Raw genomic sequence first — 18,750 nt, 5'->3', positions numbered from 1 at the left:
CCATCAGGAGGGTACGGTGTTTTTCAAACAACAAACCCTGGATCAACTCTGAAATAAAGGCTCTCCTGAAGGAGAAGAAGAGAGCCTTTAGATCAGGAAATAAGGAGGAGCTGAGAGCTGTGCAGAAGGATCTGAGAAGGAAAAATCAAGGATGGAAAAAACATCTACAGGAAGAAGATGGAGGACCAGCTACAGCAGAGCAACATCAGTGGGGGTTGGAGGAGTTTGAACTCAATTTCAGGCCACAAACCAAGCTCTAGGGTTGTGGGAGACTTAAGTGGGTGGACAACCTGAACCAGTTCTTTAACAGGTTTGACCAGCCACCCACCCCTCCCCCACCCCAGTCCCCCCGGCTGTCAGCCCCACCATCTTTAATGGCTGCCAACCTTTCTTCTTGGGACCTCACACCTCTCAGCCATCACCCACCCCCTTCACTTCTGAGGACTCCATCTCACAACCCCCATCCCCCACCTCCATCTGGTCCCCTCATCATGTGAGGAAGGAGCTACGTAAAATCAAGGTGCGAAAGGCTGCTGGTCCAGACGGCATCAGCTCCAGGCTCCTGAGGTGCTGCGCAGATCAACTGTGTGGCATCATGGGCTACATGTTCAACCTGAGCCTGAAACTGGGGAAAGTACCACAACTGTGGAAGACCTCCTGTGTGGTACCGGTACCAAAGACCAAACATCCAAAGGATCTTAGCAGCTTCAGGCCGGTAGCCCTGACATCGCATCTAATGAAGACCCTCGAGAGGCTGGTCCTCAACCATCTACGCCTCATGGTGTCGTCTTCGTTGGACCCGCTACAGTTCGCCTACCGGCCTGGCATTGGGGTGGACGATGTCATCATCTACCTCCTGTACCGAGCTCTGACCCACCTGGAGAAGCCTGGAAGCACTGTGAGTATCATGTTCTTTGATTTCTCCAGTGCTTTTAACACCATCCAGCCAAGACTTCTGAGAGACAAGCTGGAGCTGTCAGGAGTGGACCACCACATGTCCGAGTGGATACTGGACTACCTCACTGACCGCCCACAGTACGTGAGGACACAGGGCTGTGTCTCTGACAGGCTGGTCTGCAGTACGGGGGCCCCACAGGGAACTGTGCTGGCACCGTTCCTCTTCACCCTCTACACTGCAGACTTCTCCATCAACTCCCCACGCTGCCATCTGCAGAAGTTCTCTGACGACTCTGCCATAGTTGGCCTCATCACAGGTGAGGATGACTCAGAGTACAGACAGTGGACTCAGGACTTTGTGGACTGGTGCCAGCGGAACCACCTCCTGATCAACGCCGCTAAAACCAAGGAGCTGGTGGTGGATTTCCGCAGGCGCAGACCCACCACACGGACACCGGTGAACATCCAGGGAGTGGACATTGAGATAGTGGACTCTTATAAGTACCTGGGTGTTCACCTGAACAATAAACTGGACTGGACTCATAACACTGATGCGCTCTACAGGAAGGGTCAGAGCAGACTCTACCTGCTGAGAAGGCTGAGATCTTTTGGAGTGCAGGGGGCACTCCTGAAGACCTTCTATGACTCTGTAGTAGCATCAGCCATCTTCTATGCAGCAGTATGTTGGAGCAGCAGCTTGTCTACAGCTGAGAGGAAGCGGATAGACAAGCTCATCAGGAAAGCCAGCTCTGTCCTAGGATGTCCTCTCGACTCAGTGCAGGTGGTGGGAGACAGAAGAACTCTGACCAAAATAACATCACTGATGGACAAAGTCTCCCACCCCATGCATGAAGCTGTTGCTGAGCTTACTCTTCAGTGAGAAACTGCTGCATCCTAAATGCACAAAGAAGCGTTATCGTCGACCCTTCCTTCCAGCAGCTGTAAGACTGTATAACCATATAACCACTGCTCCCAACAAAACCACAATAACCTACACATTGTAGGATAATATATAATATATTGTAAATAGTCCGGCCTGTTAAGGTTCAACACACAGGCACATCATGTACATTGTATATAGTGTTATTATTAGTAGTATTGTTATTATTATTAAAGGTTAATCTTGTTTGTTGTTTATATATATATATATATATATATATATATATATATATATGTGTGTGTGAATATATATATTCTTAATAGTGTAAATTATTATATTTATATTTATAATAACTGCGGCTGCTGTTACACCCAAATTTTCCCTCTGTGGGACAATAAAGGCTGCTTCTTCTTCTTCTTTCTTCTTCTTCACCTCAAAGCGTGCAAAGAAGCAATTAAGTTTCTCTGCCAATGAGGCATCACCCTCAGCAGTCATACAGTTCCTGGACTTGTAGTTGGTGATGTGTTGAATACCCTGCCACACCTGAAGTGGGTTAGTGTTGGCAAAGTGGTCCTCAATTTTCCTCTTGTAGGCAATCTTGGCCTCCTTGATGCCTCTCTTCAGGTTGGTTCTTGCCACGCTGTATAAGGCTCTGTCCCTAGACCTGAATGCGATGTTACGCTTGTTGAGGAGAATTTGGACCCCTTTTGTCATCCAGGGTTTTTGGTTTGGGTAAACCGTGATGTTCTTGTTCACAGTTACATTGTCCACACAGTTCTTGATGTAGTACAGTTGATGTGTACACTTCCAGGTCTTGATCCTCAAAGATGTCCCAGTTGGTTCTTTCGAAGCAATCCTGCAGCTGTGAGGAAGCTCCATCAGGCCATGTCTGGACAGCCTTTGTGATAGTTTTTGATCTTCTTTTGAGGGGAGTGTATGCCGGAGTTAGAAATATGGAGCAGTGGTCTGAATGACCCAGATGTGGTAATAGGGTAGTTTTAAAACTGTTCTTTATGTTTGAATACACCTTATCCAGTGTATTATTCCCCCTGGTATCACATTTGATGTGCTGCTCAAATTTGGGGAGAACTGTTTTTAAATCAGCATGATTGAAGTCACCAGCTATTATATGGACTGCTTCAGGGTAGCTGTTTTGCTGTGAATTAATGGCACTGAGCAGGTAGCTTAGCGCTATGCTAGCATTAGCATCGGGAGGAATGTAAACAGCGGTTACTAGGACAACAGTAAACTCTCGGGGAAGATAGAATGGCCTGTATTTCACCGTCATGTACTCCAAATCAGAAGAACAGTGTCTATCAGTGATTTTGGCATTAGTACACCAGCTGTTGTGTATGTAAATGCATAGCCCCCCTCCTATTGTTTTACCTGAATCTCTGTTTCTGTCCCAACCGAATGCTGTACGGCCTGCTAGCTCGATGGCTGCGTCCGGGACGAGCGAGTGCAGCCACGTCTCTGTGATTACGAAAATGCAGCAGTCGTCGATTAGTTTGTTTGTGGAAATCAGCAAACTCAAATTATCCAGTTTGTTCGTGATCGTTCTGGTGTTGGTGAGAAAGACGCTGGGTAGCGCTGGCTTGTGTGGCTGTTTCTTTAGCCTAGCTGCTATGCCGGACCGACAGCCCCGCTTTTGCTTCCTGTGTGTCCTCCGCCTCCTGCCGGCGCTGATCAATATCCATGGAGCGCCCAGTTTTTTGGCTATCTCCTCCGATATGCAGTGTGAGTGCAGAAAATCCCTTGTAACGGCCTGGTTTTGCTGTAATCCGATACTTAGAAGATCCTGCCGTCTGTATATAGGATTCGTGGTACATAGCGTTACTTTTGCCGACAAAAATACAAACAAAAACACAAACAAACAGCACCTAATTGGAGAGCGTTGAGCCGCTGTGTCTATGCGCGCCGCCATGTTGAAGATATGGGAAAGAGAGAAAGATGCCATTTCACCAGCATCAGTGAGCGCCTTCCTCACATTAAACAAACCGCTCAGTTGCACCAAACACAGAATTTAAGATTTTAAGCATTGGTTGCAAAAATCAGATCAAGTCTGACTGACTTCTGATTGTGGTAAGTTCTCAGGTGGGGACCCTGACAGAAGAAGCCATCAGCTACATCTACATTTATGAAACAACCAGAAATGTGCAGAGGATGAAGAGGATGGACCTCAGAGAAGATTCATGGATGCAGTGAAGGAAGGCATGGAAGGAGTTGGTGTGAGAGGAGGATGCTGGGACAGGGTGAGATGGGAGCAGATGGTCCGCTGTGGTGACCCTTAAAGGGAGCAGCCAGGAGAAGAAAGGATTTTTCTGTTATGTAACCTTGGTGCTTAACACAGACTCACTTTTTTTAATGGTACGCAAATCATCAAAGATGTAAATACACCAACATTTACTGATCTAACCACTAGATGGAGCTGCTGCACTGAGATAAACCACAGTGAGTGGCACAGGAAACACCTGAGGAAGTGCGGTTGAATGTGCTGAACAGCTGGAGAAGAGTCACAGAGGTCAGAGTTTAACATCAGGAGCAAAGAGTGTTTATGGATTCAAGAGCAGAAAGCCTGCACGAGCACCTGCACAGGTAGCTCTGCCTCTTGTTTGAGTTTGCCCTCTGGGTGATGTATTGGTTCAAAGTCTGTGTAGATTCTCAGTCATCCAGGTCATAGTATTTCTCAAACTTGGAAAAAAAGGTGACTGGACTTCTTTTTGTTTCTTGAAGATGTTTCACCTCTCATCCTAAAGGCTTCCTCAGTTCTCAAACCAAGAAGTGGAGAGACCCAGGTATTTAACCCCCAGTGGGGGTGTATGACATCCCAGTATACTTCAAACCAAGTCACCCTCTAAGGGAAAAAACTGGTTCACCCAAAGAACACACACCCAAACAAGATCAGCAACGTAGTGTCTGCTGTCCAGTGCAGTGAAGAGTGCTCGGACCTCTACACTGGAGAAACCAAACAGCCTCTTCACAAAAGCACAACATTGAAGAGCGACTCCGACAGGACAAGACTCAGCTGTACATCTGTATCTAAAGGTCAAAGGTCACTCCAGGAAGACAGATGATTTGAAAGAGGAGTAAAAGAAGCATCTAGGTCCACTGTGAACAACCATCATTAAACAGAGGAGGTGGATTACGTCACCAACTTTCCCCCGTTTACAGTCCGATCCTGAGCTCCCTCCCCAGACGCCTCAACCCCCATTCACACCTTTGTTCAGGTGACCTCAATAGGTCACTTGATAGAATGGAGCAAAGTCCCAAACTGTTTTCACCCAAAACCACTGATTGTAATGACCCACGCCTTCTTTCACACCTTGATGTGTGTGATTATACACATGAACCATAGAGTCATAACCACCTCCAGTGAACTACACCCACAGGGGTTCAAATACCTGGTCTCTCCACCTTTGGTTTGAGAACTGAAGAAGCCTTTCAGATGAGAACTGAAACATCAAGAAACTTAAAGAAGTCCAGTCACATCTTTCAAGCTATTGGTTCAAACCTCTGTAGGTTTATTTGAAGAATAATTCTGACCTACGGCATCCTGCATGGCCAAATTTATGGTTCCCTCAAAGAAATTTTATCCAGAGCTGAAAGAAAATCCGACACTTTTTAAAATGTACTTGTTTTTAGTTTGTCAAAAAGAACCGACAGGAAAATGCAGACGGGCCAGAATAAAAACAACAACAAAACAAAACCTCCCTGTTGGATTTGTGTGTGTGTTTGTGCATCTTACCGTTCTCACCTCCGTGCGGGGGGGTACATGGACGGGGCGGACGCTTGCTGACTGGCGACGATGGCTGAGGAGGACAGGCCTGAAAGGAAAACATGATGTTAGAACCGCAGTCACAGACAGTCTCAGGCTGCTCGTCCTCAGACTCCCAAACACGTTCAGTAAATGATTAAAAAATTATTTAAGAAGAAATAAAGTCAGCTGTGGTCTCAGAGTTCACAGGTGTCTTCACTTGGGTTTTGGATGCTTTCGGGTGATTGTCTTAAAGTGGCAAATCTGGTGGGGTGGTTTTCCTGCTCCGGCTCACACGAGGTCAAGATCTAAGGTGAGTTTTAGTTTCTAGCTGTAAATCCTGTCAGGCCTGTTCAGCTTGGATGAAATTAACAGCGGCGGGATCGGTTTGTGCAGCACGCCACTTCCTCATTCCTCATTCTCTGCTACAACTTTTTCCAGCAAGTGTACGAAGATACTGCAGGACTGTCACCATTTATCTGCATTTACAAACATTAAAAATGTCTACATGTAATATTAGTTCACAGAGGCGTGGCCGAGCCACCTTTGGGCACAAACAGAGACAAAATCTGTGGGAAACTGACCGCTAAACTCATCAGTTGGTCCAAGAGAACATCTGAGCTAAACAGGATCAAAAACAAGAGAAATCAGGATGTGAGCCTCACCTGAGGGGTAGGACAGGTCATACAGAGGGTATCCAAGGTGATGATGGGAAGGCAGGATGCGCTGCGAGGGCGAGGAGCGCGGCCGGTCGCCCTCCCTCTCTCTCTCGCGGTCATGTGGCGTCTTGCTGTCTTGGATAGATGGCGATTTGCTTTTGTACTGGCTGGCGTGCTGCTGCAGCAGGTCCAGAGCTTTGGCCTCGCTGGATGACTTCACCGACGGACTGGACCTGGAGGGTTTCTCACCATCCTCGCCTGCCCCCACCTTCCCTCCGTACGAGGAGGCGTAGTAACTGGCCGGCAGGTACGAGCCTAGAGACACGTAGACAGACAAATAACACAAATCAGTTATCAATGGACAGCTCGATGGCTCAGGGGCAGCAAGAAGCATTTCCAGCAGGCCGATTGGCCAGCAGTGATGTTGTTTCCACTCATGGATTCACCTGTGAAGCAAACTGGCTGAAACAAACCCTCACGATGAGCAGAGGTATAACAGATCACTGCAGTTAACTGATAACTGCGGTATAGAAGCCACGGTTCAGATCACACTTATTGTACTGAAATCCATCCATCCATCCATTTCTGCTCATCCTGTTCAGTGTTTTGTGTGTGTGTGTGTGTGTGTGTGTGTGTGTGTGTGTGTATATATATATATACACACACACACACACACACACATATTTTTTATTTATTTTATTTATTTGGGACAATGCACATTAATAAAACAATCAATACTTAGTACAGATTGTAAATGAGCCAGATTATAGCATATTTGCTAATTTGCATCTGTAGTCCCTAGGCAGAAGGACAAACAACAGAAAACGTCATGAATATACAATAGTAGTAAAAGACAACACATTGACAAACATTAAAACAATATACAAATGGAAAAAGAAATAAAGGAGAAAAAAAAAAAAAATTAGTGAAAGTGCGAACATGTCTGGGAACTTTTAATGAACTGCTTAAGGTGCTTTTTAAAAGTACTGTAAGTGGAGCATTCTCTGATGTTAGTCGGTACAGTATTCCAGAAATGACCCCCTCTGACTGACAGAACCGTTTGTCCAAAGGTTGTTTTTCTACGGGGGATCTCAAGGTCTCCTCTGGAAGAGGCTCTGGTGCCAAAACCTCGGTCAGTTCTTGATTTAATGTATGTTGAAAGTGGAACTGGAGCTAGTCCATGAAGAACTTTATAGATCAAGCAGCTATTTTTAAATTTAATAAAATTTTCAAAATTGAGCATATTGTATTTTTCCAAAATATTACACTGATGATATGATAAGGGCTTTTGATCAAGGATTTTTATAGCCTTTTTAAATAATATTTCTATTGGTTTTAAGAACGTATCTCCAGTGAGTGACCAAGATGTAATGCAATAATCTATATGTGATAATATCATTGAATGTAGAAAAACCTTAGCTGAAATAATTGTCATTGATGGTCTAATTTGTTTGAAGTTATTTAAATTAAATTTAATTATGCTTGCTGTAAGTTTTATATGTTTTTTAAAAGACAGTGTGGGATCCAGTGTGACCCCAAGGTACCTGAAATCCTGCACAAGATCAAGCTCTTCGCCCCCCAGGAACACACTAGACCGCTCCAGTTTTATAGGTTTTTTTGTAAACATCATTGTAACTGTTTTTTTCTTATTCAGCAGTAAGGAGGACTGAAGGAGCCAGTGTTGTATATTCTCCAAGGCTAATGTGAGGATTGAAGATGCTTCCTGTGGACTTTTTGCAGGTGTAAAAATAACAGCATCATCAGCGTACATTTGGAAGTGGACACTTTGACACACATTTGGCAAATCATTTATATACAAAGAAAACAGGACTGGTCCCAAAATAGAGCCCTGGGGAACCCCTGCTGGACAGTCAAGGTATGACGACATTGTGCCCCTGACAGACACAGACTGTCTCCTGTTGGATAAATAAGATTGAAACCAAGCTAATGCATCTTCGGCAAAGTTAAAATAAGTCAGTTTGGACAGAAGGACCTGATGGTCCACTGTATCAAATGCCTTCTTTAAATCTAGAAAGACTGCACCAACACAGGTGGTTTTATCGAGCAGGGATTTCACTGTTTCTATAAGGACACAATTTGCCGTCTCTGTGGAATGATGCTGGCGAAACCCGAACTGCATGGGGTGCAGAAGAGAATGGTGGCTGAGATGATATATACTAGGGGTGGGACATGATTAATTTTTTTAATCTAATTAATTAGGAGCTTTGTAATTAATTAATCAAAATTAATCACATTTTAATCACATTTAAATATTTGACATGATAAATATTAATTTAATTTTAGTTGATGAATAAATCAATATACATAAGTAGGGCTGCAACGATTCATCGATTAACTCGATTAAATCGATTCTAAAAATTTATCGACACAAATTTACTGTGTCGATGCTTCGTTTAAACTCTGCAGCGCTCAGCTGTCTTGGTGTAAGCGGCGCTCCTCACTAGCATTAGCAGCATTACTGCTGACGTTTTTTTGTGGGTTTATTGGGGGCTGGCAAACCAACATAGAACTGCATTACCGCCACCTACTGGACTGGAGTGTGAATCACTCACGTATACACAAGCACACATTCTAAAAAGCTCTCCGTCGCTGCGATGGATTTCATTTAACACAGAGTGGATCATCACTAGAGTTGCCACCTGTCTCGTAAAATACAGAACCCCGTATGTTACGGGACTCCGTGGAATACGGCTCCCTAACATGCCGTGTTCCGTACTTTACGGGACGGGTGGCAACTGTCACTGACATGCATTTCCACGCCTCCACTGCTCTCTGTGTGTCTGTGTGTGTTGTGCTCGCTGAGAATTTCAGCTGCTATTTTTGTCTTTACTTCAGCTGTAGCTACCAGAACTGGTTTGCTAACGAGCGCGGGCCATTAGCACTAGCGATGGTTCGGTACCGGAAGGCCCGCCCCCCAGGACCGAGGGGCTCCTTCAAAATATTTTTTATACTTTAATCCCTTATTAGTGACTAAATATAGACCTGCAGTAGAAACGTATTTTCGAGAATGCTTGTGAATACAAAGCATTACACCATTACTCACACATGCGCCATGGCTCCAGCAGCCACTAGTTTTTCAGAACACTCATAGCAGGCAGCGGTTTGAACTGCGCAAGCGCAAAGAGGCGAAGCTGGACGGTGAGCTCAACTAGTGAAAAAGGAAACGTTTTTCCAGCGTCCAAAACAGCAGCTTTTTCTTTTAGTAACCACCATTAAATCTGTGAAACAGCTGGAGGTCCTTCATCAAGCACCTGATCAGCAAGTGTTAAGGTGAAGAAAAGAGAACTTTGTAGCTGCTCCATTCACCGCTGTTTGTTCACATGGCGAGAAACTGCAGTACGGAAGTTAAAATATGCAGATAAACTGTTAATAAAAAAAGTATTTCTTATCCGATTACTCGATTAATCGCTGGAATAATCGATAGAATACTCGATTACTAAAATAATCGTTTTATGCAGCCCTATACATAAGCTTAAACTTCAAAATGTTGTTTATTTTCCCACCAGTCTGCTACACAGACCAATGAAGGGTGGAAGTGCTCCTGTGATAAGCAAACTCCTGAAATTAAAGTTAAGCATCATAACTGGATAGTTTTATTCAACATTAATGTCTCAATTAATATAGTTGGAAATTAATCATTCTCTCAGCTGTATTCCTTGATGTTGAAATGTGTTATGCTTGTTTTAACAGCTTATTTTGAATAAAATAATTAAAATTAAACCACAAAAAGGAGAAAATGTTCATTCTCCGTTTAACCAGCTGTTTTTACACAGCTGTGCTTCACACTCACAGTTGCTAGGCGACATGAGCTACGCAGAGGTGACGGCAGGTGATGCTGATATGAACGGCTTAGCTGCTCACTTCCGACCTTGGCGGTCTACGTGGGTAACGTGTTTAAGTCCCACCCGTGAATACAGGACAGATACAGAGAAGAGATAGTATCTAGAGAGATTAGAGATATAGATATGATAGATATATCGATATATAGACATAGATACAGGAAGCAGAAGATAGAGAGTACATAGAGACACACAGAGAGTGGAAGAGATAGATATCAGAGAGAGAAGAGACAGATAGATAATGAGAGACAGAGAGATAGAAGACAGATATACAGAGATACACACACAGGAGAGCACATATAGACAGAGAGACACACAGAGAGACAGACAGAGACAGAGAGACAGACAGAGACAGATATACAGACAGAGAGACCGACAGACAGACCGAAAGACACACAGACAGACACACAGACAGACACACAGACAGACACCAGACAGGACAGACGACAGAGACAGACAGAGAGACAGAGACAGAAAGAGACAGACGAGAGGACAGACGAGAGACAGACACACAGACAGACAGACACAGCATGAGACAGACACAGACAGAGACAGACACAGACAGAGACAGAAAGACAGAGACAGACAGAGAAGACAGACAGAAGATACAGGAGCAGACAGAGAGAGACAGACAGCGAGACAGACAGAGAGAGGACAGAACAGAGAGAGAAACAGACAGGAGACAGACAGGACAGAGAGAGACGAGACAGAGAGAGAGAACAGACAGAGAGAGAGACAGAAAGACAGAGGAGAGACAGACAGACAGAGAGAGAGACAGACAGGAGAGAGGACAGACAGACAGATAGAGACAGACAGACAGAGAGACAGACAACAGAGAGACAGACAGACAGACAGAGAGAGAGACAGACATAGAGAGAGACAACATAGCGAGACAGACAGAGAGACAGAGAGAGACAAGACAGACTAGACGAGACCAGACAGAGAGAGACACAGAGAGACCGAGAGAGATAGAGACGAGAGACAGAGACAGAGAGACAGAGACGAGACAGAGAGAGACAGAGAGACCGAGAGAGCGAGAGACGGAAGAGACAGAGAGACAGAGAGAGACAGAGAGAACATGAGAGAGACAGAGAGACAGATAGAGACAGAGACGACATAGAGACAGAGAGACAGCGATAGAGACAGAGAGACAGAGAGAGAGACAGAAGGAGACAGAGAGTATAGACATAGAGACATAGAGGAGACAGCGAGACAGAGAGAGAGACAGAGGAGAGAGACAGAGAGACAGGAGAGAGAGACAAGCTACATATAGAGAGACAGTATAGACTAGATAGATACCGATAGAGTAGAGAGAGAGAAGAAACGATATATATATATACATATATATATTATATATATAATATATATATATATATATATCATATATATATATATATATATATCTCATCTGATTTCATTATGTCTCTCTCCTCTCCACCTCATCCTCTTCCTCCTCACCTCAAACCTCTTCTCCTGAACTGAAGTCATGGCTAACACATGAAAATAGGCATAAAAATACTTAATTACTCCTGATATCACAGTTATCACCCGATCAGTCCTGCGACCGTCCCGTCTCCGCCGGCTAATCAACAACGGCTGGTAATAAGATAACATCCTAAAAATCCCACTTTCCCTCTGAAACAGCTTGATTACATTCTCACATCGCATGAGTTTATTCGCTCAGTGATCGAGTCCAACAAAGTTAACTTCAAACAAAATTTCACTAACACAGGCTAACAGCAGCGAAAAGTTCAGCATATCCTTAACAGCTCACCTCAGTATTGCTGCCAGGAGTGAGCTTCACCGACTCCTGTCGGACTCCTTTCTAAGTTTTACAGCCTCCAGAGCAAACAGACGCGGGCACCAGCTGAGGTAAACTGACAGCCTGCACTCTACAGATGAACGGCAGCCAGAGTTTTTGAGGTGACTCGGGGGTAAAAACAAACTATTTCATTGACACATCCAGTTTTTAATTCAGGATTATTTGCTAAGTGTTTATTTTATAACCCTTATTTTATATATATATATATGTGTATGTGTTTATAACCCTTTTAACACATTTGAGTAAGATTGAGTGTACAAAAATATTTTTATACACAAACAGTGGCCTGTGCGGTACAGCCTAAATTTAATGTTTTTTAGTTTGTGTGACTAAATCATGTTTGTCCTACAGTGGCCACCATAGCTATGATTACGCACTTGAATTGGGAGGGATAAGAAAACAGAACTCAGCTGACTGCAATCTACTGACATCTAGTGGTAAGATTTTACACACTGTACCTTTAAAGAGCTTTAACTCAGATTTCTGATGAATGCCGGCAGCGTCTCTTCTCTCGAGACACCTACAGAGAGGTTCAGCATTTACTCCACTACAATTGTCAAGCTTCGGGTCTGATCTGCTGGCCCTGCAGGGTAAACTGTTGAACACTGTATTCACCATATTTCATATTCATAACGTGACTGCAACAGAAGCAGTAGATCTGAGATTCAGCAGAGCATAATGGCAGAAATAAGCCAGTCTGATTAACATATTAGATCTTATTTGTTTACACAAAGAAGTACTTAAAAGTGAAAATTAGTGGTTTTTAGAGGAAGTTGCACGTTGGACCTGTGGCTTCCTGAAGTCGTCTCATCACCGTGAGCATTTGGCAGGTTTGGTACCAATGAACCTGAACAGAAACTAAAACCAACACTTCACACTTGGCTCCTTTCTCAGGAACCACAAAAAGTGGCTATTTTACATTTCTGGGTGTCAAACAAAGAAACTCAGCTGCCTGCTTCCAGCTCTCATCCCGTGCTCCTTGCTGGTTTAAATTAATTCACTTCTAGACTTACTTTCCTTGTCTTCCTCACACTCTTTGTTTTACTGGGTGAAGAGTACCCCTGTTTTTTTTTTTTTTTTTTTTTTTTTATTGTGTTTAAGCTTCGTATTTCTTCCTGACCCCATGCCATCTCACCTGGGTAGTTCTGCATCATGACTGAGGGCATGCCTCTGTAGCCAGGGTGGCTTGACTCGTAGCCCTGGCTGTAGGCGTATGGCCCGTGCATGTAGGGCATATAGCCCTGATGCTGGGCCAGCGGCGAGGGGAACTGCATATGAGGCGGGCGTGCCTCCTTCCCACCCCCTCGGAGGTCCTCCGGGGGCAGCTGCGTCCTGCCCTCCACTGCCTCCTTCACTGCCTCGTCTTTCTGGAGGCCCTCCTTGTTCCGCGGCCTGTCTTCCTTCCCCTTCCTGTCCCGCTCCTCCTTCCACCTGTCATCCTCCTGGGGTTTAGGAGCCTCCGAGAATTTGCTGGGGTAGACGTACGGCCACAAGCGTGAGTCTGGCTCCTGCAGTGAGGAAGAAATCCAAGTGAGCATCTTCGAATATTTCATTTTTTAAGTTTAACTAACATTCAAACAGAGTTCAACATAATATCAGATCATCACACACAAAAAATTCAATGAAATGTTACCTATGGCTCTCTATTACTTAGGGCTAGGTTGTGTTTTTTAATTAATTAATTAATTTTAACTAATCTTAAAACCCAAGTGGATGGATGTCTCTAGCCCAGAGTTCGATTTTACCCAATCTTTCACTAATGGGGTTTTTGATGGAAGACCGATGAGAAAACTGGTCACATTAGACTTTTTGGTTACCTGCCACCTTCATTTCTAATAATGCTAATCACAGCAATTTATTAGCTAATATGAAGTAAAGTCTGAATGTATGAGGGAGGAAGATTGCAATTGTTCTCTTGGACACAATTACCTGTCTGTACCACATGGCAGGCTCCACACCTGCCGGTCGACCTGATTCCACCCCTGACTTCAACTCCTCTTTCCCATGATGCCCTCCTTCACTCAGCTTGATTTTCAGACCCTCCGGCTGGGCGACTGGGGCCTTAGGCTCCTCTCCCTTCACCATGATGACCGACTTGGCCTGTTCCGAAGAGGCCGCAGGCTCTTTGGGTTTTGCTGGGTTAATCCCTCCCTTCGCGCCCAGGTCAGTGAGGCTGGGCGCTCTAGACAGAGTGGGTGGTACCGACACTTTCTGCTTCCACTCTTCTTTCACAGAAGCCTCACGCTCTTTGCCCTCCACCTTCTTATCGGCCTGCCGCTGCCGCTCTTCATACTGCTGGCGGTAGGCGGGGTTAGAGGCCAACAGGTGAGCATGGTAGGCCTGCTCAGGGGAGTAGGAGTAGGGAGGAACGTAGTATTGATTGTAGTACAGCTGCTGGGTGTACATGTTGGAGCGTTGCTGGATGACTGACGGCTGCTGAGGCCCTGGCTCCACCTTCCTCTCTTCCAGAGGCTCTGCCTTTAGTTTTCCCTCCTCTCCCACCTCAAGCTCCTCCTCTTTCTTTACCTTCACCTGCGTTGCCTCTCCATGAGACGGTGCTGCCGGTGCTGCTCCTGGGCTGGGGTTAGGGTAGTTGGGGGAGTAGTAGGAGTCGTAGCTGGGGTAGTATGGTGAGTCCTTACTGGGTGCCTGAGGGGGAAAGAGCGTCTTCTTGGCACCCTCACGAGTTCCCTGGTCAGGTTCCGACTTGACCTTCACTCCCTCTGCCTTTCCCTCGCCATCCTCCCCTGCATCAGAAATGTCAGAGTAGGCGGGGCTGCCAGTCTTGACTGATGTATTGTCGGCTCCGTTCTGGTTGAGGTGGAGGGGGGGCGCCAGGCCAGTCTCCATCCTGCTGGCCACGCCAATGGACGGGCTGGGTGCGTTGTCGGAGAAGCTGTACACCTTGTCGGCCTCGGCTTTGATGCTGGCGAGCCGGCTCTGTTGAGCTTCTGTGGAGCCATTGAGCAAAGTATCCGACACCTCAGAGTATGGGCTCTTCCCCTCCTCCAGCCTTCCTGCCTTACCCATCGCCTTTGGGCTGTCCCCCTCCTTCACGCTGTCCCTCTTCTTCTTGTCTTTCTTTTTTTTGTCCTTGGAATGGGCAGGGCTGGAGGCAGGGTCCGTGAGTGGCGGGGGTTTAGGCTGGACGTTCTTTAGCTGGGGGCTTTTGGGTACGGTCTGTACCACTGAACCCAGAGCAGGGGAAGACGCCTGCAGGGAGTATGGCGAGGGAACTCCAGGGGCGCCCGTGGGGCGGGTTGGCTTCAAGCCTTTCTGTGCCAGTTTATCAGGTTTGCCTCCGGTCGCCATTTTCTTGGCCTTCCTGTCATCCATCCCATCATTGCTGGCCTCGTCAGTCAAACATCCCCCCTCCTCGCCACCATCAGTCACCTCAGGCTCAGCCTCACCCGTCTTCTTCTTCCCCTTTGACGTCAGCTTGCCTGATGAGGGGGAGGGGGCATCAAACCCCCGACCTTTCGGCGTAGTGGAGCGGGCAGGTGAGATGGCAGCGCCGTTGCAGGAGGCTGGGTCAGGATGGAGGGTGGGGTCATCCCCATACTCGCTGTCTCCATCCTGGTCCAGTCGGACATCGTGGTCATTATGAGCGCGGGCCTGGTGGTATTTCAGTCCATTGATATGCTTGTACTTCTTGTTGCAGTTTGGATGAGGGCAGTCAATGAGGACAGGGGAGGGGCAGGTCCGATCCAGCTGTGGCGGTGGCAGGGGGTCAGTTTTACCTCCTGGAAGAGGAGTCCCGGCACCTGTTGAGTTAGTTCTCATGCGCTTTGACGCTTTGGTGTCCTCTGAGCTGGAGGTCGGCTCCATATCTGAGGCAGGCTTAGTCTTCCTCTTGGCGGAGGACGGACTGGCCTTGGCGTCCTCGGCACAGCCGGCCGTCTGGCTGCCCCTCCGGCCTTTGCTGTTTGCAGCAGCACCACGCGTTTTGCTGCTGCCACTGCCTTTATTGTCTGAGGAGTTGCTATTGTCATTCAAGGGCGTGTTGCTGCTGGGACGCATCCTCTTCCCCCGACCGCGGCCACTCCGCATCTCCACATCGCTGGTGGGAGACTCACAGAACCTGAAAACACAAAGAGCTGGACATCAGTGAGCAGAAAGACACCTGTCCTCACCTGCACAGAAGGCATCCAAGGTTTTCGCTACCTTTGGCCCCGTTTACACGACACCATTTCAAAATGAAAACGGTGTCGTTTTGATGCGTTTCGGCTTCCTGTTTACATGAGAACGGAGTGAAAATGATGTGCTTTGGAAAATGGGTCCAGAGTGGAGCGTTTCATTGTGCGTAATTGGGTGATTGGTGGCTGGCACTGTTGCCAACTTTTGTATAAGAAAACTCGCTGTCGGCTGTCTCAAAAGTTGCTAAAGGGAAAATCGAGGTCTGGGGGTGGGGGGATCCTCCTCAGTGCCAACGTGAGGTCCAGGCGATGCCATAGTGTAAGAAAGGATGCAGTACAAGTGTTGTATGTACACAACACACAGTGACAGTGAAAGATATGTTTGACAAGTTTCACAGATTATAGGCCAAAAATTAACAACTTACCCCCCCCCCCCCAATATTACCGGAAATCCCTTTTTGGCACAAGACCGGCTATTCAGATGACAAGTTGCTCCACTGCCACTGTGTACAGTGTGGCGGCATGTACATTTTGCATACACATTCAAATTAAAATTCAAATCAGTTTATTGCACCCTATAAATTCTAATATACAGACATATCTGTTAATTAAAGGGCGTACCCTGCCTCTCGCCCTATGACAGCTGAGATAGGCTCCAGCCCTCCCGCAACCCTGAATAGGATAAGCGGAAGAGAATGCTTGATGGATTTTTATTAGTGCAACAATACAATGATTTAATAGATAGGAAAGAGTCTATTTGATACCGAGATTTACAGAATTTTTCAACACCAGGATGCGTTTTTTAATACTTCCCATTACATTAAAATACCAAAGAACCAGGAGAATGTCATGAAAAAAGATCAACATTTTCTTTGTACACTTTTGGGGAGGGAGGGGGGGTCTGAAAAAGAGTACACTTTGGAAAATGTTGATAACTGTGAATGACCCCTAACAAACAAACCAATCGCAAGATCTCAGTAGTGGGAATAGACTTCTGAAGCAAAAATTACCATTTGATGACCACTGTGAACTACTGAGCTATTCTTCAGAGTTACTAACAAACACTGCTAAAAATGAGAGATAATCAGTCTGATTCTGTGGGAAACACCGAAGTCTTGTCCCACAGCTCAGGTTGAAATAGTTTTAGGTCTCAATCTTTCAGTATGAAGTGCCTGTAGGCGACTGTCGTCACCCCAGGCAAATTTAATGGGTTATTTATGTACCTTGGTGGGGCCCAGTCATGCCGCGTGCAGTCGAGCAGAGTTCCAACATAAGTCTTGTTCCTCCAGGTGACGTTCACAACCAGCATTCCTGCAGGAAGACAGTCAATCCACACATACGGAGCTGTGAGAGAGCGGTTAAAAACGTATGCAGTGAGGAAGCAAGAATATCTTCTAAATCAAACTGCACCTGTTCTTTTCAGAGACATGTGTAATGTATTTGGCACGTAGGTTCTAACAAGCATTTTTCCAGAACTGGGATGTCTGGAAGGTCTTTTCCAAACACTGTGTTGGTACCTTTTGAGAAGCCGCACTCATTCTGACAGGTTTCAGAAGTTCAGTTCTTCTGCAGCAAGCTGAATCCTTGGGCAGCATCTACTCAATCAGTGAATTTCTTACAGTAGCTTCTCCCTCACACACCGATATTAATAATTCCATCTTGGGTCCCATCAACGGTTATTATAGTTTTGGATTTTACATTATAGTTTAGTTTAGTTAGTTTTCAGAGTGGTTTTGCTTGTTTTTATTTTTGGCTTAATGCTTAGTTTTAGTTTAGTTTTCGTATTAGTTTTTCAGACTTTGTCAGGTGCAAGATTCAAGGTGCAAGAGTGACTATTGTGTAATAAAAACTCAACAAAGGACACCGTTACTAAATTGTATTCAACAACCAACTGTTCACAAGACAGCAGCATTGCATGCTAAATGTGTGTAATATTAAGGGCACACATGAACATCAACAGGGAGAAACAAAGAAAAACAAACTCCAAAACCCAGTAAACTCTACAATAAACTCTACAATAAACTTCACTGTCAGTGCAGTCGATTAACAACACCTACATGTGGTTTTATATGCGGTGCTGGCTGGGACTTTTTCTTTTTTGGTCCTCGCTCTTTGTGCTCAGTTTTTTGGCTGCAAACATTTGTCCTTGTTTTTTCACTTTCTTCATTGCCTCACGTCCATTACGATAGTTTCAGCAGTCTCCCTGACATTTGTGAGTCCTTATATTGATGCTTTGATTATTACTCCTGATTGTTATTCTGACTGATAAAGTAGCCGGCAACATACAAGGACTGAACAGGTTAATCACAACATTGCATGGACTCGACAAGTAGTCACATTTCTCCAGAGGTGCAAGTCAGGTTATGTTGCAGGATCGGAGCAAGACAACAACAACAACAACAACAAGACACTCGCTTCTATCTGTGTTATCATACTCAAAGAAACGCCACATGGGACTCTGCTGCTTTCTCGGCAGACCGCTGCCATTACTTTATTGTCAAGCGCGGTGAGCACACACACACGCACACACAGTTGCCTGATGCCGCTGCCAGCTTAAACTGCTAGGGCAGGAAAAAATTATTTCACATCAATCCACAAGGCTTAGTGAAGGTTGTTTTATCTATAATTTCAGTTTTAGTTAGTTTTGTAAACTCACAATAGTTTTAATTAGTTAACGTTTTTTCCTTTTAATAATAGTTTTTATTCATTTCAGTTAAAAATGTTTCTTCAGTTTCAGTTTTC

General features: G+C 45.4%; 1 protein-coding gene across 2 annotated transcripts in view; it reads right to left on the bottom strand.

Annotated features, from left to right (window-relative positions):
• The window catches only part of LOC115781640 (zinc finger protein 609-like), a 63,410-nt gene that overhangs the window by 5,693 nt on the left and 38,967 nt on the right, over positions 1-18,750 (bottom strand). Inside the window, exons 4-8 of one of the 2 annotated variants that reach the window (XM_030731413.1) lie at positions 17,232-17,319; positions 13,802-15,953; positions 13,008-13,380; positions 6,197-6,505; positions 5,523-5,601 (exon numbers count right to left, since the gene is read on the bottom strand). In XM_030731413.1, the coding sequence (XP_030587273.1) occupies positions 5,528-5,601; positions 6,197-6,505; positions 13,008-13,380; positions 13,802-15,953; positions 17,232-17,319 (2,996 nt within the window). In that variant the 3' untranslated portion in view covers positions 5,523-5,527. The remainder of the gene's footprint in view (positions 1-5,522; positions 5,602-6,196; positions 6,506-13,007; positions 13,381-13,801; positions 15,954-17,231; positions 17,320-18,750) is intronic. The other variant, XM_030731411.1, reaches the window with a different exon arrangement.

The sequence above is a fragment of the Archocentrus centrarchus genome, chromosome 6 (genome assembly GCF_007364275.1).
Source record: "Archocentrus centrarchus isolate MPI-CPG fArcCen1 chromosome 6, fArcCen1, whole genome shotgun sequence".
NCBI lineage: Eukaryota > Metazoa > Chordata > Actinopteri > Cichliformes > Cichlidae > Archocentrus > Archocentrus centrarchus.
The sequence above is the reverse complement of the archived record's forward strand: the minus strand, read 5'-3'. Positions and strand labels throughout refer to the sequence as shown.